Source organism: Mus pahari, chromosome 17 (assembly GCF_900095145.1).
Source record: "Mus pahari chromosome 17, PAHARI_EIJ_v1.1, whole genome shotgun sequence".
Lineage (NCBI taxonomy): Eukaryota > Metazoa > Chordata > Mammalia > Rodentia > Muridae > Mus > Mus pahari.
The window spans coordinates 8,314,087-8,339,920 of NC_034606.1; the positions used below are offsets into that span (position 1 = coordinate 8,314,087).

The window sequence follows — 25,834 nt, forward strand, 5'->3', positions numbered from 1 at the left end:
AATCTTTTCTGTAGATACCTTTGTTGAAAACAAAGAAATATCAATAATTTCAAAGAATTAAAAAAATAAATGAATCAACAAATATTGAATATCTTTTGCTTTTATATATGTTCTAAAATATCTACAAGTAATTATATTCTATAAGTAATTAATACTTATGTATATAAGTAATACATAAGTATTACTGCACTTTCTTTGTTATCCTTATTTTCATTTTAGGAAATGATATTCCTGATCCCCATAGCCAAAAATGTCAGACTGCAAATATCTTAGATAAATTAATATAGCTTGTATAGTTACATAGTATAGAATTTGTTAGTACCGGTGCTTCTCTTTCCCAGAGAGGGAAACCATAATATGAAGGAAAACTGAGAAGTGTATTATGAACAATATGTAATGAGACTAAAACTTCTCAGAGTTTTAAATTATTGATACTTAAGCTGGACTTTATAAATTTTTTAATCAAGGAGAGAGGGATATTCCTGGAAGCTGGAACACAATGATCTTTCTGTCTGTTCTGAAACATATGGGCATGGAGTTGATTAGTTTATTCAGAGAGAAGCCAGGCTTGTGCTGAAGGGACTTAGGAGGCCGGAGGGGTGGAGGCATTTTCAGAGGAAGGCTGGCAATCAATCTGGGTTGTGTGGTGCCAGACCTTGAAGCAATCTTCAGGCTTGGGGGTGGGAATCCATTTGTTAATAGCCCGAGTTACATTCCTAAACACATTATTTACCGCAAGTTTGCCTCTTTCCTCCAAAGTTAATTCTGAATGTAGAAATGCATATGTTCTGAGAGTACAGAAAGATTCATTTAATGTCTAAGTATTTTTTTTTCTACTTGAAATCTTTTTTTTTTTTTTAAATTCAATCTGCTGCTTTGTTTCTTTCTGTTTTTAATTAAGCTGATTTTTGGCAGTCTTTTTGACTGGCTCATCCACATGGGATTGACTCTTTAGTGACTCATCAAAGTGTATTGTAAAATCTGAAAGCGCTGACTGCCTTAGACAGATTGTACTCTGAGATGCTTGATATTTTAGTGCTGCTCTTGAGCCTGGTAACACGCACCTGGAAGACGTGAGTTTGGAGCAGAGGGTTAGTTTGATTTCTGACTTGTTCCAAAGTGAAGAGTGCTGTAGCCAGCCTTCCATGGAAGGTGGAGATTTCACTGTGAGTGGGCACTTACTGAGAGTGGAGAGGATCCATAGGATAGACAGAGGCGAAGAGGATCCAGAGCATGAGATTTAAAGGATGGGCTGTCATGGGGGCTTCTAAACAGGGAATTTGAACGTGTCTGCATCTTGGTGAAATTATTTTTGAAAATTATTTGTATCGTTAAAGGCTAAGTTTGCACAGCAAATATAATTAATTCCAACTGATGATACCTTTGAAGTATGCAGCAGATAACACTGGTGCTAGGGTTCTCACTGGACAGCAGTGATCCCCACTAAGTACTAAAGGTTTACATTTGCACAAACAAATTCCATCTTCCTTTTAGTGTTGATTCGTTTAAAAATTTATATATGGTTTTCATGGTTAATGAACATGAAAAAAAATTGGCTATGTCTAAAAATCATGCAGACTTGACCTTGTGCTGTTCTCATGATATACACAGTGGAAGGGAAAACAAAACAAAACAAATAAACAAAACAAACAAAAAAACAAGAGCAAAATCCAGCCACTCTTAGTGAGTAGGTAGGGAACTTCCCACTAGGTTGATCTTTGAAGCATATGCCCATGGGAAAGGGTGATTGATTCATCACTGGAGCAAAGGTCAAGTTAGAAATGCTCATCTCCAGGGAGGAAAGTTCACAAGGCTGGAGCAGGTTCTGACCAAAGGCAATGAGTTCCTTGGTGGAATCCTGGCAGATAGGTTGGAGATGGGAATATTGAGTAGAAGATCAGGAAACACCCATGGGTGCTGAAAGGGGAAAGCGTGGGTCTACAGCAGTCCTTTGTTGCCTTTGTCTGGAGAGCAAAGGAGAGACACAGCATCAGTTTATGTCACAGCTGATGCAAGCAGAGACTGTGGAGTCAGGGTCACAGAAAGGAGAGAACCAAGATGTGGAACTGAAAGATGAAGGCAGTAGAGAAACAGGGTCCAAGTATATGGGTTCAATGGGCAGCTAGAACGCTGTCTTTGTAGTTTATAGAAACATAAGATGAAGCTGTCTCAAAAATTTAACAGTATGTTACACAACCAATCATCTAGATGAAGGAAAAAAGTTGCAAACGGGTTTTGGAGTGATTTCTTTTTCTGCTAATAATGTATTTTAAAATTGCTCCAAGGTCATTGCCAATTATTTCTTTGAATATGACAAAGGCTTTCTAAGTTTGGAGGTGGGAGCTGTTTCTGAAGAGCATGCTTCAGACGTCTATATACAACGGGGTCTCAGGAATAAATGCTTTAGACCAGTTATTGACATATCCAAATTGAATACTAATAATGTCCGTAAAATGACTTCAGTAGAGCCATGATGACAGCTGCTCTGTAGAGAGAAGACACATGAAGCTTTGCATTAGTTTGTCTCCAAGGTTACCATCTGTGCGGGTTTGAAGTTTCAATGGGGGAATTTTTCAACCTGTGCCAATATAGTAGTTTCAGGGTAGACATCAGTGGGTAGAAAAACAGCTTGGAAGTTTCTTGAACATTTGTAGAGATTATATCCATGCTGCCCTTAATGGATCGGGTATTATGGAGGGATACATTTCTGTATCCCGTTACAAATTTTTTGATTACAGAAATTACTAGACTGTTATGACCCTACTTTGCAAACAAAAAGATACTAATTTGCATATTATACTACTAGCCTATGTTCTCAATAGAATCAAGAGGCAAAATGGTGTTGAAAAGTGACTTACGTTCTGGATTTAACATAACTTATAGTCAATAAACAGATTTAAGTAAGGATAAAATAGCTTAAAAGTGCAGGCGGTTTCAGCTAGAGATGTAACTGAATTTGTAGAGTGCTTGCCTGGTATAGATGTTTCCCTGGGCAAACCCACACCAACACCATGTAAAACCAGGCACTGTGAATGCCTGCCTGCAAATGCAGAACTCTCAAAAGTGGTAGCAAAAAGTTTACCTTTGCAGAATTTCAGGGTAATTGTCAACTCCATGGCTATGTAGTGAGTTTCAGGCTAACCTAGGCTATATGAGACACAGTCTCAAAAGAACAAACACATATGTATACATTTAAAAAGAAAAAAAATAAGCATCTTAGAAGTCCTAAATGTTTAAAGATGTCCTCAAAATAAAAGAATAAAAAATAAAAATAAAATTTTATAGTTGTAAAGAAAAAACAATTCTTTTAGTAAGTATCTTGAAGAATTTTTCATTGCTCTTACTAGTATGTATAAAAGCCATGGACAGCTTATTTTTTAATTCATGAAAGAATTTGAGATTGCCTGACTCATAATAAAAGTTCCAAAAAAAAAAGATGATAGGAAAAAAAAATATAATGGCAGTGATAATGATGCAGCAATTTATTCTTGCAGCTGTAGAAATTCATTTAGTTTTTCAGATTTGACTGGTATGGTGCTAGAGTTTAGGTTTGCTGTATAATCACCATGCGGGTGGGTTCCTTGGTAGGATGGACTGCCCCATTCTGCAGCTGGGGACTAGCTGACAGGTCTCAGGCTGAGACTCCACTCCTCAGGCCTATGTCTGCAGGCAGAGATAGGGCTGTCTCCCAGCAGGTCACTTAACAGAGGCCTGTTTGTGTCTATTGTTAGGAGGAGTTAAAATTGGATTATAGGACACCCCCCCCCCCGTTTCCCACAGGAATGAGAGGACCAGGCTGACTTGCAGGGTTATTGACAGACCTGTCCCTCCTCTGTGTTCCTCTGTGGTCAAGATTTGTTATCTTATAACTAAGGTTGGCTTGAGGTACTTTTCAGGGTGATTTTCAGACATTCTACAAGATCTTTTTTTCACAGTGTAGCCCGTGTTGCTTGGGCAGGTGCTCTGTGGGTCGATGGGCTGGCAGAACTCTTCTGAGTTTGGGAGATCAGCCCATGCCCTATTTTTTGGTTAACATCTTCCTCATAAGTACTCCATATGTTATGAAATGATGGATTTCGGACTGTTCCTTTCTCCAAGTGATAATTTTGCAGTGCAGCTGTTGTATCTATGCTGGTTACAGCTGTGGGTCAGAATGACTCAACCTCTTGTATTGAGAACAAGAAGCCACTTTCTGTCTAGTATGACAGGGATACGTTTGTCCTGCAGGTAAGGAAGGGCAACCTATTAACTTATGGTAATCTGACATGCTATAGGTATATGGTTGTGACCACCAAGACTCTAACCCCCTCACCCCAATGACAAATGAGAGACATCTAAAACAAGGACACACAGTAGTACTACTGACCTGTCATCTAACATGCTGTGCATATATCATATAACAGGCATGTGACAAACACTTGACTATCTCGATGTATTGTGCCTGTCGCTTAGTGTGACCCAGTTGAGTTGCGGAGTCTCTACCTGGTCCCACATCTATCTCTCTTCTCCTTTCCCTGGGACTGCTCTGCCCTGAACCACCACTACCTTGAAGTGGCTGCGTTCTGTTTGACTGCAACAGATCTCACACTGTTTCTGTGGAAATGGCTTTCAGCCACCCACAGTGACTCTCTGTGTGTGGGTCAGAACTCTGCCCCTGACTTCAGTAAGACTTCTTTGAACTCTTCAGCCACTTTATCCCTTCTGCAGCTGTTGTGTAAGTTAACTACAATTGAGTGAAATCAGGATTCCTTGGCAAATTTTAGTCAGGAAAACTTATGTAACTTGCAAATTCATTATTGTTCAATAAATTAGAACATGTCTCTCTGTGTTTGAACATGGTACACTCTCAAACCTCTCCCTAGATTTATTAATACCGGAAAAGCACTGGATATTCAAGAATTTAGATACAAAGGACACAAGCCGTTTTCTTTCTATACTGGAAGCTAATTTGGGAAAGGGCAAATAGCATACGTTTTATCTGCTAAATTTGATATCAATCAATTCAAAAAGGAAAGAAGGATCAATACAAGGGCTCACAGGGTCAATGGATCCTGTACACATCCCCAGAATATGGAAATAAATGAGAGTAGACGGAAATTAGTCTGTTGGGTGATTGGCAATAATCAGTACTTGTGGCATTTGAAGGGATTTGTAATGAGCATGGCAAGCAAGCCAGCAAGCCCCATGAGAACAGAGAGGCTCGGGTTTAAAATGTGGTTCCACAGAGTTAGTTTATGAGCAAACAAACAAACAAACAAACAAAGAGGCTGCTGGTGTCATGTGATAACTAAAGATACCTGATTTATATACATACTGGGAGTTTAATATTCCATGATGATTTGCTTTTCTGACATCTGTTTTGAATCTTGCATATAAATGTATTCTTTCCACGGCAGTACAGGTTGCTCATTTATGCCCGTTGTGTCTGGCAGTTTTTAGCATAGAATTTGAATGAATGCTTTACCTCCTCAGCAGTACAGCATATCATGTAGAGCAGAATGGGTCATGGCTTTGCAGTTAAGAGTACTGTATTTGGCATCTGTTTGGGGTCCAAGAAAGCAATGCTATTCATGGCATACAGTTGGCATTTTTATAATTTATTTATATAGTTAGCTTATGTGTTTTTATGGACAAAACTTTTAATATTATGATTCTTTTTTCAAGTAATATTTTATAGTTTTATTATCTCAAATATTGGATATATACAAATTATTCATTCCACATTAAATGATTCAAACCAGCATTCATGGAATTTTTAGATTTAAATGATACCAAATACTCATAGGACTAGGTTTTGAAATGGCTTCTTTTGTAGGAATGAACTCACTTCACCGGAGTTGCTTTGAATATCATGCTACTGTACTGCAAATTTGTTGCAACTAGTTGAGCTTGTTAAAATATAGCGTTTCTTTCAACTGCATTAGAAACAGAAAATCTTATTTATGAATAATAGATGTTTAAATATTTTATTAAAGCACTATCCTAGTAATCCATGATTATGTTCAAGAGCCACTCATGATTTTAATGACCATATTAATAGTAAGGCCTTTTGTTAAGTTCACAGGCTGTTTTCCTTAACATTATACTAAAACAATGATCAAAAAAGAATGATATGTCTACACTTAAAATCTCCAATCTGCCCAGGCACTCAGGGATGTCATTTCACCTCAGATTTTTAAAAGGTTTCATTTAACATGAGGATGAGTTATATTTCACAGCAATGATGGAATGATAGTGGTTTTTAATTATGGTACATTTTGGCTGAAAGTTAGAAATTCATGCTCAAATTAACAATAATATTTTTCTGGTGGTGAATTCTAACAGAACTTGTTCTTATGAATGCTCATAAAGGCACTATTTTTGTGTTGGTGAATATTCTAATAAACCCAACAGCTCATTTCATAGTTGTGGTCTTTGCTTATTATTTTCTCTAATTATATCTTTCAATGGAAACTCTGGGTAAAGATGCCTAGTACAATTCAGTAAAGGAAATTTGACTATGTATTAAAATAATGACATCCAGATAGATACACAGCTCTGTAAAGATAGAATTAAATATATCTAGAAGAATGTATAGCACTGGAAAATATCCTCTGCATATTGTTCTTGGTAACTGAGTTCTTGAGAAATGTCAAGCTAAGAAAGGTTGAGAATAGCTGTTGAGGTTGACACAGGTTACAGTTTCTATATTCCTAGCAATCTCCAGCTACATGTCTTCACAGTTAACCAAGGAAGGAATATAGTTGACAGTTTCTTTTGGAATGTACTCAGACAGTTTAGGGTGTGGACTTTCATGGCTGCTTATTCTACGAGAGGATCAAAATTGTCCTGGCAGTCGGTTTATCGTCAAAATTGAATTAAACTCATTTCTCGGTCATACCATAGTGACTCAGCTGCACTCATGCAATCCACTGATCTTCATGTCATGTTTAATTTTTTTCTATCTTATGGATGCTTTTTATATTAGTGAGTTCTTCATATGGATTATGTCTTCTTCATCTTGCATTTTCTTCATTAGTTTTAAGTTGGTGTGATAAGATGAGCTGTAAACATAGAAGGATTTGTTAGGATCACCTTCATTTCAGAATTTTAGCACATATCCCTTAGCTCCATTAAATCTGGACCCCAGGTGAGATAGGACACCATGGCAAGCAGAGGATGTGGCTGAGGCTCCTCATCTTATGGCAGACAGGAAGGAAGTAGAGTGAATCGGCAGCAGAAGAGGGCTAGGGCAAGGCATAGCCTTGAAGGAGAAACTCTAAAGGACCGATGTCCTCCAGCCATGTTTCCACATCCCATAATCCTGCTACCTCCCAATCACAGATTTAAACTTCTAATCCATCAGTGGATTAAGGTAGAGCCCAATGACCTCATCTTCTACAAAATGACCACACAGAGCACATCTAGACATGTGTTTTACTGATTTGGTGCTTCCTGATCCAGACAACTGGTACTCATGATTATTCTGTCCACACAATCCACAGCATTTATCTTAAAGTGCTAAGTAGTTGGGCACAATACATATTCATTGACCATTAACTGATCAAGGGGAAATGAACTTTAATATTACTGTAAAGTATTCGTGTAAAATTATTAGCTATTCATAGGCCGATTCCACCTTTCTTCTACTGAGTAATCATCCTTCTTTGAAGGGCACAGCATTTATAAAATATTCCAGGGTCAAGGTTACTGTGTTTTGAGTGTGGCAGCAGACTCCGATAGTTTTCTTTCAATCTCTGTTCCACCCTCCCCCATGTTAGTATGTATTTGAGCTTACAAATACCCAGAGAAGCTGCAGCATTTTTCCCTTTGCTTTTGATTAACAGGGGCCAAATGACTAAGTTCCCTGATCAATAAAATTCAAGTAGAAGTTTTTATATGTAAACATTAGGGCACATAATCTCTTAATTTTTTTCTCCCTTCTGATGACTGGAGTGCAGACACTCAGTGGAGCTCAGCAGATAAAATAAGGTCAGGAAGAGGACACATATGTTGAGATGTGAAGGAAAGATCTTTGAACTAATGGAATGATGGTTCTATTTACCGTGGACTTCTGTGCTTCAAGTTTCTTTCTTTTTTTTTTTTTTTTCTTTTTTTTTTTTCTTTTTTAAGTAAGAGACAAATAAACTGGTCTACTAATAACTAGGACACTGGATTTTTTAAACTTTTAACTAAACTTTATGGTAGTAATTTACGGGTATCTTCTTTAGAAATTATTTTCAAATCCCTGTAACTGGGCTAGAATACTCTGTTGTGCCTGCATCTAACCTATAGTGGGTTTTGTAGAAAATCTGTTCCATTTTATAGTAGTGACTTTTTGTATAAAGTATTATTTGGAAATAAGATTACTGTCTTATTTAAGAGTCATTCATCTTTATTTCAGACCTGTATCCGTGCTATTGTTAGTGGATATTTGTGTGTGTGTGTGTGTGTGTGTATGCTCAATAAGTTTTTTTGATTATTTTATTTATTTACATTTCAAATGTTATCTCCCTTCCCAGTTTCCCCCCCAGAAACCTCCTATCACCTCCCCCTCCCCGGACTCTATGAGGATGCTCCCTCACCTGCCCACCCACTCCTACCTCAGCACCCTAGCATCCCCCTACACTGTGGCATCGAGCCTCCAGAGGACCAAGGGCCTCTACTCCCATTGATGCCAGATAAGGCCATCCTCTGCTAAGTATGCAGCTGGAGCCAAGGGTGCCTCCATGTGTACACTTTGGTTGGTGGTTTAGTCCATAGGAGGTCTGGGGGATCTGGATGGTTGATATTGTTACTCTTCCTATGAGGTTGCAAACCCCTTCAAATCCTTCAGTTCTTCCTTTAACTCCTCCATTGGGGTCCCTGTGCTCAGTCTGGTGGTTGGGTTTGAGTATCCACATGTTTTGGTCAGGTTCTGGCAGAGCCTCTCAGGGGACAGCTATACCAGGCTTCTGTCCGCAAGTACTTCTTGGTGTCAGCAATAGTGTCAGGGTTTAGTTTCTGCATATGGGATGGATCCCTAGGTGGGTCTGCCTCTGGATGGCCTTTCCTTCAGCCTCTGCTCCACTCTGTCCCAGCATTTCCTTTGACAGGAGAAATTCTGGATTAATAGTTTTGAAGTGGGCTGGTGACCCCATCCCTCAGCCGTGGGCTGTACCTATCCACTGGGTATGGTTTCTACACTTTGTATCTCCCCTTGGTTGGGTATTTCAGCTAATGTCATCCCTGCTGGGTCCTGGGAACCTCTTGGGACCCTGGCATCTGAGACTTTCTACTGGCTACTCCCAGTTCCCCATCCACCGCTGCTGCGCACCTGTTTTCAAATTCCTGACCTACTGTACTCTCCCACAGCATCTGAACCGGCTCCCTTTTTCCCTCCCCCTCCTCTCTCCCTCCTAGAACCCTCCCTCCCTTTACCTCCTAAGTCTACTTTCTTCCCCCTCTGAGTAGGACTGAAACTTCCATACTTTGGTCTTCCTTCTTCCTGGGTTTTATATGGTCTGTGAGCTGTATTTTGGGTATTCTGAGCTTTTATTTATTTATTTATTTATTTGGCTAATATTCACTTATCAGTGAGTACACACCATGTATGTTCTATTGTGACTGGGTTACCTCACTCTGGATGATATTTTCTAGTTCCATCCACTAGCCAAGAATTTCATGAAGTCATTGTTTTTAATAGTTGACTAGTACTTCACTGTGTAAATGTACCACATTTACTGAATCCATTCTTCTGTTGAGGGACATCTTGGTTGTTTCCAACTTCTGGTTATAAAGAAGGCTGCTATGAATATAGTGGAGCATGTGTCCTTGTTATATGTTGGAGCATCTTTTGGGTTTATGCCCAGGAGTGGTATAGCTGGGTCCTCAGGTAGAACTATTTCCAATTTTCTGAGGAACCACCAGACTGATTTCTAGAGTGATTGTAGCAGCTTGCAATCCCAGAGCAGCAATGGAGGAGTGTTCCTCTTTCTCAACATTCTTGCCAGCATATGCTGTCACCTGAATTTTTGATCTTAGCCATTCTTACTGGTGTGAGGTGCAGTCTCAGGGTTGTTTTGATTTGCATTTCCCTGATGACTAAGGATGTTGAATATTTCTTTAAATGCTTCTCAACCATTCAAGATTCCTCAGTTGAGGATTCTTTGTTTAGCTCTGTATCCCATTTTTAGTAGAGTTATTTGGTTCTCTGGAGTCTAACTTCTTGATTCCTGTGTATACTTTATCAGATGTATAATTTCATCTGATAATGTGTTAGATGCATACTCTGTCAGATATTTATGGTTGGTAAAGATCTTTTCCAAATCTGTTGGTTGCCATTTTGTCCTATTGACAGAGTCCTTTGTCTTACAGAAGCATTGCAATTTTATGAGGTCCCATTTGTCAATAGTTGATCTTATAGCATGAGCCATTGGTGTTCTATTCAGGAAATTTTTCCCTTTGCTAATGTGTTCAAGGTTCTTTCCCACTTTCCCTTTTATTAGATTCAGTGTATCTGCTTTTATGTGGATGTCCTTGATTCATTTGGACTTGAGCTTTGTACAAGAAGATAAAAGTACATTAATTTGCATTCTTCTATATGCAGAGTTGGGATTTTGATGGGGATTGCATTGAATCTAATGATTGCTTTTAGTAAGATGGCCATTTTTACTGTTAATCCTACTGATCCATGAGCACAGGAGATCTTTCTTCTGAGGTCTTCTTCAATTTCTTTTTCAGAGACTTGAAGTTCTTGTCATGCAGATCTTGTACTTGCTTGGTTTGAGTCACATCAAGATATTTTATATTATTTGTGACTATTGTTATGGGTGTCCTTTCCCTAATTTCTTTTTCAGCCCGTTTAACCTTTGAATAGAGGAAAGCTACTGATTTGTTTGAGTTAATTTTATATCTAGGCATTTTGTTGATGTTAATCAGCTCCAGAAGTTTTCTTGTGGATTTTTTTTGGGTTGCTTATGTATACTATTGTATCATCCTCAAATAGTGGTATCTTGACTTTTTCCTTTGATGTCCTTTTGTTGCCTAATTGCTCAGGCTAGAAGTTTGAGTTCTATATTGAATAAATAGATAGGGGGAAAGTGGACAACCTTGTCTTTTCCCTGATTTTAGGGGGATTGCTTCAGGTTTCTCTCTATTCAGTTTGATGTTGGCTATTGGTTTATTGTATATTGCTTTTATTGTGTTTGGGTATGGGCCTTGAGTTCCTGATCTCTCCAATACTTTTAACATAAAGGGGTTTGTATTTTTTCAAAGGCTTTTTCAACATCTAATAAGTTGATCACATGTTTTGTTTCTTTGAGTTTGTTTAAATCGTGGACTACATTGTTGGATTTCTATATACTGAACCATCCCTGCATCCTTGCATCCCTGTATCCCTGGGAAGAAGTCTATTTGATCTTGGTGAATGATCGTTTTGATGTTATTGGATTCAGTTTGTGAGAATTTTATTGAGTATTTTTGCATCAATATTCATAAGGGAATTTGGTCTGAAGTTCTATTTCTTTGTTGGGTCTTTGTGTGGTTTAGGTATCAGCATAACTGTGACTTGATAGAATGTATTTGGTAGTGTTACTTCTATTTCTAATTTATGGAATTTGAGTATTGGTATTAGGTCTTCTTTGAAGGTCTGATAGAATTTTGCACTAAACCATCTGGTCCTGGGATTATTTTGGTTGGGAGATTTTTAATGACTGTTTCTATTTCGTTAGGGGCTATAGGACTGTTTAGATGGTTTATCTGATCCTGATTTAACTTTGGTACCTGATATCTTTCTAGAAAAAAACAACCATTTTGTCTAGATATTCCAGTTTTGTTGAGTATAGACTTTTGTTGTAGGATCTGATCATTTTTTTAAAATTTCTTCATTTTCTATTTTCATGTCTCTCTTTTCATTTCTGATATTGTTAATTTGGATACTGTCTCTGTGCCCTCTGGTTAGTCTGGCTAAATGTTTGTCTATCTTGTTGATTTTCTCGAAGCACAAGCTCCTGGATTGATTGATTCTTTGTATAGTTTCTTTGTTTCCACTTGGTTGATTTCAGGCCTGAGTTTGATTGTTTTCTGCCTTCTACTCCTCTTGTGTGTATTTGCTTCTTTCTGTTCTAGAACTTTCAGATGTTCCATTAAGCTGCTAGTGTATGTTCTCCCCAGTTTCTTTATGGTGCTACACAGACCTATAAGTTTTCCTCTTAGCACTGTTTTCATTGTGTCCCATAAGTTTGGTTATGTTGTACCTTCATTTTCATTAAATTCTAAAAAGTCTTTCATTTCTTTATTTCTTCCCTGACCATATTATTGAGTAGAGAGGTTTTTCAGCTTCCATATGTATCTGGGCTTTCTGTTGTTTTTGTTATTATTGAAGACCATCCTTAGTCTGTGGTGATCTGATAGGATGCATGGGATTATTTCAATATTCTTGTATTGGTTGAGGCTTGTTTTCTGACCAATTATACGGTCAATTTTTTGAAAAGATACTGTGAGATGCTGAGAAGAAGGTATATTCTCTTGTTTTAGGGTGAAATGTTTTGTAGATATCTGTTAAATCCATTTGGTTAAATCTTTTGTTAGTTTCACTGTCTTTGTTTAGTTTCTGTTTCCAGGATCTGTGTGTTGGTGAGAGCGGGGTGTTGAAGTCTTCTGCTATTATTGTATGAGGTTCAATGTTTGCTTTGAGCTTCAGTAATGTTTCTTTTATTGAGGTGGGTGCCCTTGCATTTGGGGCATAAATGTTCAGAATTGAGAGATCATCTTGGTAGACTTTCCCTTTGATGGTATGTAGTGTTCTAGGTCTATTGGACACTAGAATTATTACTCCTGCTTGTTTCTTGGGACCATATGCTTGGAAATTTTTTTCCAACCTTTTACTTTGAGGCAGTGTTGGTTATTTTCACTGACGTGTGTTTCCTGTATGCAGCAAAATTCTGGGTCCTGTTTACTTTTCATATTCAGTCTGTTAGTCTATGTCTTTTTTTTTTTTTTTTTATTGATGTTAAGAGATATTAAAGAAAAGTGATTGTTGTTTACAGCTGTTTTCTTCTATGTTTTTCGCCTTTGTGTAGAAACTCGGCAAGTGAGCGTATCTTTTTCTCTTGTTTGTTTTTTTTTTTTAATTTNCCAAGTGCTGGGATTAAAAGTGTGTGCCACCACTGCCTGGCCAGTCTATGTCTTTCTATTGGGGAATTGAGTCCACTGATGTTGAGAGATTAAGGACCAATGATTGTGCTTCCTGTCGTTTTTGTTGTTTGAGGTGGAATTGTGTTTGTGTGGCTCTAGTCTTTTGGGTTTGTTGTGAGAAGATTAATTTCTTGCTTTCTTTTGGATGTATTTTCACTCCTTGTGTGTTGGAGTTTTCCTTCTGTTATCCTCTCTAGGGCTTGATTGGTGGAAAGATATTGTTTAAATTTTGTTGTGTCATGGAATGTCTTGGTTTCTCCATCTACAGTAATTGAGCATTTTGCTCAATATAGTAGTCAGAGCTAGCATTTTTGGTCTCTTAGGGTCTGTATGATATCTGCCTAGGATTCTTCTGGCTTTTAGAGTCTGTGTTGAGAAGTCTGGTATAATTGTGATAGATCTACCTTTATATGTTACTTGACATTTTCCCCCTTGCAGCTATTAATATTCTTTGTTCCTTACATTTTGTCTTTTGATTATTATGTGATGGGAGGAATTTCTTTTCTGGTCCATCTGTTTGGTGTTCTCTTATCTTGTATATTTATGGGCATCTCTTTCTCTAGGTTAGGAACATTTTCTTCTATTATTTTGTTGAAAATGTTTACTGGCCCTTTGAGTTGGAAGTCTTTGCTCTCTTCTATACCTTGTATTCTTAGGTTTCTTTCTTCTTTTCATTGTGTCCTGGATTTCTTAAATGTTTTGAGTTAGGAGCTTTTTGCTTTTTCTATTTTCTTTGACTGTTATGTCATTTTCTTCTATGGTATCTTCTACTCCTAAGATTCTCTTTTCTATCTCTTGTATTATGTTAGTGATGCCTGCATCTGTGACTCCTGATCTTTTTTGTAGGTTTTCCATTTCCAGGATTGCCTCACTTTGTGTTTTCTTTAATAAGTCTATTTCTCTTATTAGGTCCTGGACTATTTTGTTCAATTCCTTCACCTTTTAGAATTTTTCCCTTGTATTTCTTTAAGAGATTAAAGTATTTCCCTTTTTAAAAAGTAAATACATAAGAGGGCTTCAACTTGTTTACTTGTGTTCTCCTGCATTTCTTTAAGTGAGTTATTTATGTTCTTTTTAAAGTACTCTCTCATATTTATGAGTTGAGATTTTAGATCTGAATCTTGCTTTTCAAGTGTGTTAGGGTATCCAGGGCTTGGTGTGGTGCAATAACTGGGTTCTTATGCTGTCTAGTATCATTGTTTTCTGTTGCTTATGTTCTTGCACTTACCTTTTGTCATTTGGTTATCTCTAGTGCTACTGGCCTTACTGTCTCTGACTGGAGGCTCTCCCTCTTATGAGCTTGGTTGTGTCAGAACTCCTGGGAGTCCAACTGTCTCTGTGATTCTGGGATCCTGTGAATCTGAGATCCTGGGTGTAGCAGAGTTTCTGGGAGTCAAGCTTCCTCTGGGTGTTGTAGGAGCGGGTGTGGTGGGGGAGCAGAGCCCTGGGTCTGCTCTGGGCACAAGTGCAAACAAGAAGCAATCTGTGCTTGTGGTTGGGTGGGGGTTCCTGTGCCCCTGGGGCTTGGGGTTGGGTCTCAGTTACACTAGATGTTGGGGAAGAGATTGGGGCCTCACCTGAGATCCTGGTGTCAAACTTCCTCTGAGTGTTGTAGGAGTGGGTGGGGAGCCCAAGCCCTGGGTCCACTTCAGGCACAAGTGCAAACCAGAAGGAATTTGTCAGTAAGTATTCTTACTAGAATAATAGAAAATACCCGAGCTATTAAAAGTAATAACAGAATCCTGGAATCAGTTGTTCTCTGAGAAAAAATTGGTTTAAAATTATAGGACAGTATACACAGTAGATACTCAAAAAATTGTATGCAGTGATATTTGTCATGTAAAAACTCTGAGCCTCACTCCTCCATGCTACCAAATATGTAAAAGTAACTTTAAAAGTAGAATATTTGATTCCTTTAAAAGTACTTTGGGTTCTTCTCTGTATTCCCTACTTCAGAGAAAGATTATCCTGGTAATCATTCAGTGGGTTTTATAGGTAAGGAGTTCAGCAACTCATATGGTAGTTTTAATTTTATCACTGATGTATGGCATCTTGTTTGCCTTAAGGAAAAATATTATACTCTGGTGTTTTTCTCTCTATTGCAGCTGCCAGTCTGGTTGAAAGAGATCCATTGCTGCTCCTGAGATGATGTCCTAGAACCATCACTATGTTTGCTTTCTCCACAGGTCCTCCGAAGCCTGGAGTCAATCAGTGGTTCTGCCTGTTCCAAGGGCGGAGCGGAAACAGGCAGTGGTCCTGTCAAGTGGATGTCCTGATTCCCTATTCTGACTCTAGAGAAGACTCCGCCACAGATTGCTGCAATGTCTGTATCTAATCTATCATGGTGAGTGAATTACTTTATAATGTCAAGAACAAATGCATGTACACAGGAAGCAGGGATTCATGATAGTTCCCTTAGTGGAACCTGGGCATAGAACTTTAAAAAATTTGTATTTTCAGAATGTCTAATATAAGAGTGTGAAGAGAAGTTTTCTTTTTAATTTGCTTTTAGATTACTTTGCATATAGTTACTTTATTTTCATCATATTCCATTCCTTCTCTGCCCCTCAGGTCCTTGTGTTTCCCCATTCCTCAAATTCATGACTACTTATTCTTCGTTGTTGTTACATATATACATAGACATCACCTGCTGGGTTGTTTAGTGTTGCCATTATTCATATGTGTTTAGGCCTGACCGAATGGGATTAGATAACCTATTAGTGGTTCATCTTCGGATGCTTTCTTTGTTTCAGTAGCTATTGATTATCTGTAGTACTTCATCGGGGTCGGGTCCTGCGTGATTTCCTTCATCCTCATTTAGCACTGCCAGTGCTGTGACATCTGGGGACTCTAGAAGCTTGCTCATCAGTTTCTCTTTTCTTTACACTTCATGTCTCAAACAAAAAAAAATCTACCTAAATGAAACTAAAAAGAACTCAAAACTCCATCAAAGGTGCATGTTTCTGAATAGCTCCATGGTAGCTGAGCTTTGGCTTTTGGTTCCTGCTTAGTCCTGTCTCTGTCAATAAAAACAAAAAGATGCAAGGTAATTTCCTGTGAATCAGCAGTTTCTCTATACCAGTGAAGAACAGTAATATCCAGGGATGAATCTGAATGCGAAAATTCTTCTTAAGGTAAAGAAATGAAACTGTGAAGTATTTAATATAAAGAAAGAAAACTATCACTATTTAAGACTCCAAGAGAAGTCTGGCAGCTTCCAATTTCTTTAGAAAGAAAACTATCAGTATTTAAGACTCTAAGAGAAGTCTGGCAGCTTCCAATTTCTTTAAGAACTCATTTCATTTTCTTTTGCAAACAGAAATGGCATCAGAGGCAGAACCCTCTTGTTGATTTGCTATTGCTTTGTGAATTCATTTTTGGATAAGTAAGGGATTTATTTAGGGCAAAGTGTGTAATTATTTGTTTAAATTTAGTGCAGTGTTCTGAAGAACATAATTCTTAATAGCATCCATAGAATGTGTCCTCGGAGCCTTAGGCCTGCGTGCTGAGTGCCACATTTGGATAAATAAATAAATAAATAAAAATAGAATTAGGAGGTTTAAAATATATTCTGTACACCAATAATGAAACACTTAAATGGGAAATTAGTATAGAATGTAATTTACTCTTATAGATTTATTAAAATAAAATTATCATTTCATTTTAAAAGAAACTTTAGTTTTGTTTTTTAAAAAAAAATTTTACCCTGGCAATGGTGTGCAAAAATCAATCTTCAAAGATCATACATAATCTAGAGAGAGGAACTTACTTGTCACTCAGGCAAGATGATCTCCGTTCAAATCCTCAGCACCCAGGTGTGGAATACTGAGCTTGGTTGTGCATTCCCATAATTATTGGCCTAGGAGATGGAAACAGGACAATGTGTGGGGCCTGTAACCACCCACTCTGCCTGAATTGATGATCTCAAAAACTAAAGTGCAGAGCAACTGAAGAAGGCAACCCATGTCAACTCTGACCTCCACAGGTATGTAGACATATGCACATACACACACACACACACACACACACACACACACACACACACACACACACACAGGACCAGAAGATTAAATGAAATAAACAGAAAACAAATAGTATATCAAGGAAGATGTGTGGTCTGGGGGAGGAGAAAGGAGAGAAGGCAGAGGAGGAATGGAGGAAGAGTATGAGGAAATGGAGGAGGAAAGGGACCAGTGGCAGCAGCAGCAGTGGTGGTGGTAGCATTAGAGATAAGGAGATTAAAGCAGATGTGACTGTCAGGGTCTGGTGATTTTGACCCAGTACACAGAAGCAGCGCAGAGCTGGCACAGGCGCCTGTCTTAGGAATCCTCACTTCACCCTGCTGTGATGGGCTCATTTGATTTAGGGTCACCTGAAACAAGGTAAGCTACAGCAAGAGAGATAGTCCATCATTCCAGCCTAATTGTCTGTCAAGGCTCCCACCAGTTGGCAGGTGTTCTGCAAATAGATGCTATGGGAATAAGTGAAAAATGCAAAACAGGCAATTTAATGAAAATACATCCTTTCATTCTGAAAGAGAAATCTAAATTCAGAGTCCAACATGTCTGAAATAGTGAAAGATGTTCGTGTTGGAGGTTCAAAGGTGGGAGAAATGATGCCAGGGTGCTGGAATTCAATGCTGTCCACATTAGGTTTCCATGGTGGGAGAGCCTCACCTGTTACATCACTATCACTACTGTGCAGCTATGGTGTCCTCCTTTTTAGCATCTGAGCTGCCTTTCTCTAGTAATGAGGTCCAGGTAATGAGTCCAGAGTATTCAAGTTCAGCCACAAGTCATGTTTCTTACTCTTGTAAGAAATATTAATCCCTGTAAATTTTCATACCCCGTGACAATTGTCATCTGTATTGTTGTTTTGAGAGAACATGATCCTGTAAATATTTACTTAGGGATGTGGAGCAGCCTACTGAGTTTCGGTGGAAACTGTTCATAAAATTACATGAATTTAATGGAATTATTGTTGTTCCATAATATGGCTCTGTTTTAAAGTCCAGAAACAAAGACTTCCTCACATTGGAAGTAAGTTATATTGTCCGATTCTTATTTGGCAGCAATATTTGAGTGCCTGGATACCTGAGTTGTTTTCCCTCTTGTGGAAAAGAAACCTGTAGGGGAAACTAAGTTTGCAGTGTGCTGATGATAGTAACTGTAGCAAGGGGGGACCTGAGTTACCAAGATTCAAAGCCACAAGCAGAGGACTCCTCTAGCAGGGTTTATTCTCAGAACAGCTTCGGCCTAGATGTGAATATCTATCCTATTGTGTTTTATGCTTCTTCCAAGTTGTAGTTTTGAAAGCCTCTCTTCTGCCTGTTCTTTGTGTTAGTTTAGTACTGAGATCACAGTGAAAACTCATGGCAGGCTGGTGAGATGTCACAGGGATCTGCTATCTGACGACCTGTGTTTGGTCCCCAGGATGTATATAGTAGGAGGGGAAATCCTGCAAGTTGTCCTGTGGCATCTACACGATTGATATAGGATGTGTATGCTAACATATGTACATGCATACTAAATTAACATACATACAAAATAATAAATAAATAAATTTAAAAAGCACATGTCATTCTGTATGCATTTTTGCCAACCTCCCATAGTAATTGTATTCAACGTTAATAACCATTTCCTGATTTTAACAGTAAGCACTCAATGTAATGCATGTTTATGTGCAGGCCTCCACTCCAGTTCCCACACTAACATAGGAATTAAGAAAATGTAAGTTAAGATACTTACATTCATTTCTAAAACTATCCAACCAATAATCTTAACTTTTAAATAGCTAGTATTAGAGAATGTTTTATTCATATAGATTAAAAACATCTTTCTTATCTTGTAGTTAAATCCATGTATACTTGTTTTACACACACACACACACACACACACACACACACACACACCCCTCTAAAAAGCACTAGGCATTATAATGCTTCCAGATTTTTAGGAAGCTGTGGTCTCAGGCATAGAGGAGAACAGTGGGACTTGATTATAAGATTTCCATAGAAATGAAAACAGATGTTCCAAGAGTCTTTCTGTTTAGCTCATATTTATCAGATGGAGACAATGGCTGAGGTGATGCTGCTCAGGATAAAACGGAGAGATGTGCTCAGGATCAATTCAGACATCCATGAGCAGGTGGAACCTTCAGGTTAAGATCTGTGGAAAGGAAGTGTCTTTGGTAGCAGACACAATTAACAGGAGACACAGGAAGCTCTAAACAAGCAAAAAGGAGACTCATGTGTAGCACGAAGGAGGTGGTGTGAGGCCAATGAGTGCTTGCAGAACTAAACAGCCTCCTTCTTAATTCTCATCAATTCCCATGGTTTGCAGTTTATAATGTTGAATATTTATGTTTACCCGGCAGTTAAAATGTGTGACTTTTGTCAAGTTTAGTGAACAGTATCAAGAGTGAATGGTTGCATTGCCTTTACTATGCACCCAACACAAATTATATGTTGGAGAATTTCCAAATGTTAACTTGGAATTGGCACTTTATTAGGTATGTTATTTTCATTTTTGTGAATGGGGACAGTGAGGCACAGGATACTAAGTAACTTGCCCAACCTGATAAAACCACTAAGAAATGGTGTACTAATTGCTCGGTCTGATTGCTACCCAATTCACTTGAGATATATATATATATATATATATATATATATATATATATATATATATATATATATATAACAAATTCTACAACTTCCAGCTTCCAATCATACTGGAACTCATCTTTCAAATGACAGTATCAGGTAGTAGAGTAATGTTGGGAGTGAGGAGGCTGGCGATATCCCCAATTTCCTGGGGAATGCAATGAGGTTGGTCATAGCAGTCATGTAGTTGGAGATGATAAACTTCCATAAAGCGAGCTCCTTAAATTCCAAGGTACACAGACAGCAGCACTTTCTCATGGTTACGTTTTAAAAGAGTGTCCCGGATAACTGTGTCTGATTTCAAGCTCCCTATGCAGCCGAGGATTGCCTTGAGCTCCTGATCTTCCTGCCTCAGCCCTGAAGTGCTGTGATGTCAGGCCTGCACTATTACCCTGGCTGACCCTGACTTGTTTTTAAAAGATTTCCTCAGACAAACAAACGAGGAAACAAACAAGCAGAGTAGAAGTACAGGAAGAGCTTGCTCTAATTCAACTAGAACGACTGTTCAGTCCCTCCCTCTTGGAGACCCTCTACTGATAGGTATAGTGTATAATCTTTTTACTTCCATGGGTCCTGTGACTTGAGCACCCCAAGTCCTCCTGTTCTCACGTTATGGTAGCTGTGTTGATCTAGGTTGATTAGTCTTCCTAGGGAAAGCACTTGTTTTTCCTCTGTGAATGATGCTGCATAATTTGCAATCTTTGCATTAGGGGACTGAAGCAGGAAGATCTCAAGTTTGAGGCAATTCTGGCCTGGATTGTGAGACATTGAAAAAAAGGAATAATTAGTATTTGCTTGGCTTCTGGCAGCCAGATGGGGATAAAGAAATCACTGGATTCAAGTTTTCAGAAGCTAAATAACCAGATGCAGTGAACATTCTTTATGTACAGTGTCTTATGCTAAACACAGTGGCGGTGTGCTGACAGAAGAGAAGACTTTTCTTCATAGTACTCATGTATCACCCAGAGGATGGAAACGTAATCAAGTTTCCTGATTTAGCGAAATGCACTCTCTAAACAGGTGCTTCCAGAATGTTCTGGAAAGAAAAAATAGGTGCTTGTTCTTCTCACTGGAGAGGAAAGGCCTCAGTTTTCAGAAACACTAATGTAGTTCTTGCATGGTGATTACAATACTGAATTTCACACTGCAGTTATAAGGCAGAATTTTAAAATGACGGAAGTGACAGAAAACAGGTTTTTTTAAATGCTGAGGTATATTATTTTCTACGTATATTCACATCGTTCTTGTGAAATACTTATACTGTGCATGATATTTGACATCTCCTGTTTTCATGAACAATTTACACTTGTTGCTTTATTTGGTAAGTGGGAAGTGACATCATTAGGGCAGTGCAATGACACTTGTGACAGTACTGCCATTTATTTTATCCAGCTAGGCTGGCCCTTCAGTTGTCTTCTGGTTTCTAAAACGTTGTTACTACTGTAAAATGATTCTGATGCTGTCAGGGACAAGTGTTCAAATATCATTAGCTCAAGAGGCAATAAGCCATTTAGTGTGGTTTGCATTCCTGTGTGCTAATGCTTTCTCCTGATTTAGTTCCTATAAACACTTAGCACCATGCGGTTAATTGTCTAAGGTATCATTTATTTCTAGTTGGCCAAGAGAATTTTATCTGAAGTTAATACAACTTCTGTTATGTGTGTCTGGAGATAGAGCAATGTCTGAATAATTGAAGTAATTAATGTATTGACTGTATTTATGAGAAATGAATTATATTTTCTAAGTAGGCTTATAGTTTAAAATGCCATTATGCATATGGACAAATTCAGTTTTACTCTAATAGGACATAAAAAATAACCTTGGGTTAATTTGCATTACATACATGTGCGATATGAATTATATATCTCTCTAATGTAGCTATTACACACATTACAAGTTTTCCATTCCATGTTGTGTTTATATCGACTTTCCCTATTTATATAGACCTTTCCTAACTCTCAGAGGCAATACTGGTATTTTTCAGTGGCAAGGAGGTTGAAGCTTGAGTAGTCACTTTGGAGAAAAGGTTTAAAGCCGAATGTGGAGAATGCAGTTAAGATTTCAGGAGTGATCTTTAAACCCAGCTTTATGGTAAAGAATAACATCAGAATTGTTTACAGTCTGTCGTAGAAGACAGCGAAGAGAAAGATTTTACATGAGCATAAAGCCATTATTTCTTTCCAAAAACAATGAGAATTCTGTATAGAAGAAGCTTCATTGGTCAGATAGCACCGTATTTCCCAGCATGCCAAGTGCATGTTGGGTGATTAAGATACTGGGTGAGTACTCAGCTATTAAAAGCAACGAATTCATGAAATTCTTAGGCAAATGGATGGAATTAGAAAATATCATCCTGAGTGAGGTAACCCAGTCACAAAAGAAGACACGTGGTATGCACTCACTCATAAGTGGATATTAGCCCGAAAGCTCGGAATACCCAAGATACAATTCACGGACCACATGAAGCTCAAAAAGAAGGAAGACCAAAGTGTGGATGCTTCAGTCCTACTTAGAAGGGGGAACAACATACTCATGGGAGAAAACACGGAGACAGAGTGTGAAACAGAGACTGAAGTAAAGGCCATTCAGAGACTGCCCCACCTGGGCATCCATCCCATGTACAGACACTAAACCCAGACACTATTGTGGAAGCCAAGAAGTGCTTGCTGACAGGAGCCTGATACAGCTGTCTCCTGAGAGGCTGTGTCAGAGCCTGACAAATACAAAGGCAGATGCTCACAGCCAACCACTGGACTGAGCATGGAGGAGTTAGAGAAAGGACTGAAGGAGCTGAAGGGGTTTGCAACCCATAGGAAGAACCACAGTATCAACCAACCAGGCCCCCCACCCCCAAAATTCCTGGGGACTAAACCACCAACCAAAGAGTACACATGGAGAGACCCATGGCTCCAGGTGCATATGTAGCAGAGGTCTAACCTTGTCGGACATCAATGGGAAGAGAGGTCCTTGGTCCTGGGAAGGCCCTATGCCCCAGTGTAGGGGAATGCCAGGTCAGGGAGGAGGAAGTGGGTAGATCGATGGGGGAGCACCCTCACAGAAGCAGGGAGAGGGAGGATGGGATGGGGGGTTCTGGAAACCTGGAAAGGAGGTAACATTAAAAATGTAAATAAATAAAATATCCAATAAAGAAAAGATTCTGGGTGAGTGAACTTGCTTTTAGAGTAAACTTGTTCTAAGGGTAATGATAGTGCAAAGTGGAGACTGTAAGCATTGGGAGTTCAGCGAAACACAAGAAGAGCACTTGGGGTTTAGGGGAAATTAAACTAACAGAAACCATCCTGCAAGAAGAAAACGGGGAGCAATAAAACAGACGAAACAAGAGCTCAAAACAAAACAAGGGCCCCCAGGTTGTGTAACACTTTGAGGTAAAGTCTCATGATTTGGAGTAACGTCATGATTTTGATTTCTGTAAAATTTCAATATGCCTTTCCATTCATAACATGCCTTTTCAAGTTGAAATCCCATCATTATTAAAATGATTAATACCAATTAGCTTTGCAGTTGGCCCTTCAGGTGAATACACTATATTTTTAGAATCCTTCACTCTTTTGAACTTCAGTGATGCATTTTTTAGAAATAGCTTTCAACACTTTAACATTTATAGGAAGCCTCTTGAATAACTTTCGTATCACAAATGAGTTTTCTTTCCCAGGAGCAGGCTTTTATAAAGCAAGACCACTCCAAATGTTTGCTGGGTCCCTATGAACCAGGCTCTTTCCCTCTGGGCTTTTGACCCAATTGTTACACATAATAAATTCCACCCTCTCCAAAGGTGATCCTGATATGACTGCCCAATCTTGGAATTCTAACCTCCAAAACTATAAATAAATCTCTTTGACAAATAGTCCACAGTGTTTCTTTTGTTATAACAATACAACATATAGTTACCAAACAAAACATTCTTAGATACTACACACTCATGGTGTCTTATCCTCTTACTAATTTCCTGATCTCTCTCTCATGTGTTTCACTTCCTCTTGTGACACAGACTGTGTTTTTAGTCAGTGAGTGGATGTGCACTGGCTGGATATACTTGAAAGTTTTCTTATCCTACACTCAACATCCAACACAACCAGAATTGAATTAACCATTGGGTGTGTATTTGTAATTCTGTAATCTGTGACCTGGGGTTATCTTTGGAGTCATTCTTTACGTTTTTTGCTCCTTTATTTTTACTGTGTATATTGGCTATTAGGCCAAGCCCTAGAAAAGACAGTAGTGACAGAAATGGCTGACATGGGCCATGCCCTACAGTATTTTTAAAGATTCTCTTATAAAGCAATTTAATTCTGTTGTTTCTTAGAGCTGTCCCTAGATTTCATTGTTGTCACCCTAATCTAGACTCTTGATGCCTGTCAGAACTGATAGGAATTGTCCCCATTACTGTTTTTGCTCCCAAATTACATTTCTTGTAAAGTTAACTTGCTAAATATATTTTTAAATTTTACCCTGTGTCATTCTTTCCCCATTTCTAGGCTATCTTTCAAACTAGATCCAAAGCTGTTTATAATTTGGTCCCTGTATGAATTTCTCCTGAATAAGCTCCTACCCTAATCTAATTTTTTAAGAAAAGAAAAACTCAAATTATAAATGAAAAATAATATTTTTGTGACACCATGGAACTAATTCATGGACTCTTACATTCAATGTAAGTGTATGTCCACTGACATACACCTATCAGAAAAAGTTGTTACTTTATTACTAATAGTAATACCAGCTAGACCTGTAATATTTCAAGGAAGGTAATTGTTCATGAGTCATGGTATTTTTAGAGGATTTTGTGTTCTTGGGATGAGTCTTGGGCTAAAAGTTCAATCCCCACAGGTACTAATTAGGGCTGTTTGCTTTTACAGCTTAGTTCTGTGGACCTGACTAGCCTTCCATCACAGCCTTACAGTTGGTTACTGACACTAAGAGCAAGAGATTGATCATCATCAATCCACAACTACTGGAGGAAAATACGTAGGCATTCAAGCCAAGTATCCCCTAGTGACTGTTGATAGGTCCCAAGGATCAGCTCGCTGTTGAATACTGTCTAGGTCAAAGAATACAACACAGTGTGTTGAAATATGTTTTCTCTTTATTTTGGAGCAATCATACTTTATTCTCATGTAAAAAAATGTTTATTGACTAATAATGTCAATATTTCTTAGATTGTGGAAGCTTTAACATAAAGCTTGACAGGCCATTGCAACACTCAATGCAAAATATTGCCTTTGGGGCTTGACTAATGGGAAACATAATTTAACAAGTAATAAATGATTTATGATATATTTCAAACATTAAAATGGTTATGTAATCTGAGGTATGTTCAGCATGATCAAGGAAATTTGACAGTCAAGTCTTTAAAATTGTTTTCACATCAATGTGTGAAGCCCTCATGCCTCCTTGAAAGTACACTGTCTTTTGTCTTTCTGCTCCTTTCCTGGGTCTCATGGTTGGTTTTGGCATTGTAGTTTTATTGTAAAGAGATTTCACTTGGTTTTATAACAATTTCAGCTTAATGATCAAATGAAATGAAACCAATATTTTTCAACAACAATGGCTATTCACTAAAAGCATTCAATCCATCCATTAATTTATTTTTTGTTTTATGTTCCACTCTTAAGTTGTAATGAATCTTGCGGATAATTTAGTTTATGACTGAATAAGAATTTAAAAATAATTCTTATACAATTTAAGGGATGGACTAATATAGTTTAATGATATATAGTCTGAAACTATTTTAATATAAGATATTATTTCTTATGCCTACTACTTATTTCAATAGGTTTTTCTATATAGTTTTAATGTATAATTTTTAATACTGTGGTCAGAGTGATGAATGAAAGAGAAATCTCTAATCTCATCTAGTGCTGAGGACAAAAAGGAATATATAGATAGGCACTATCAAGGCAGACAGTGATACACACACACACACACACACACACACACACACACACACAAACACACACACACACAAACCACATACACACACACACACACCACACACACATA

At 38.1% G+C, this 25,834-nt stretch overlaps 1 protein-coding gene across 3 annotated transcripts in view; it reads left to right on the forward strand.

Moving 5' to 3' along the window:
• Positions 1-25,834, forward strand: part of Oxr1 (oxidation resistance 1) — a 406,656-nt gene that overhangs the window by 69,178 nt on the left and 311,644 nt on the right. For all 3 annotated transcript variants that reach the window (XM_029531089.1, XM_029531092.1, XM_029531090.1), the window contains exon 2: positions 15,342-15,499. In XM_029531089.1, the coding sequence (XP_029386949.1) occupies positions 15,477-15,499 (23 nt within the window). In that variant the 5' untranslated portion in view covers positions 15,342-15,476. The remainder of the gene's footprint in view (positions 1-15,341; positions 15,500-25,834) is intronic.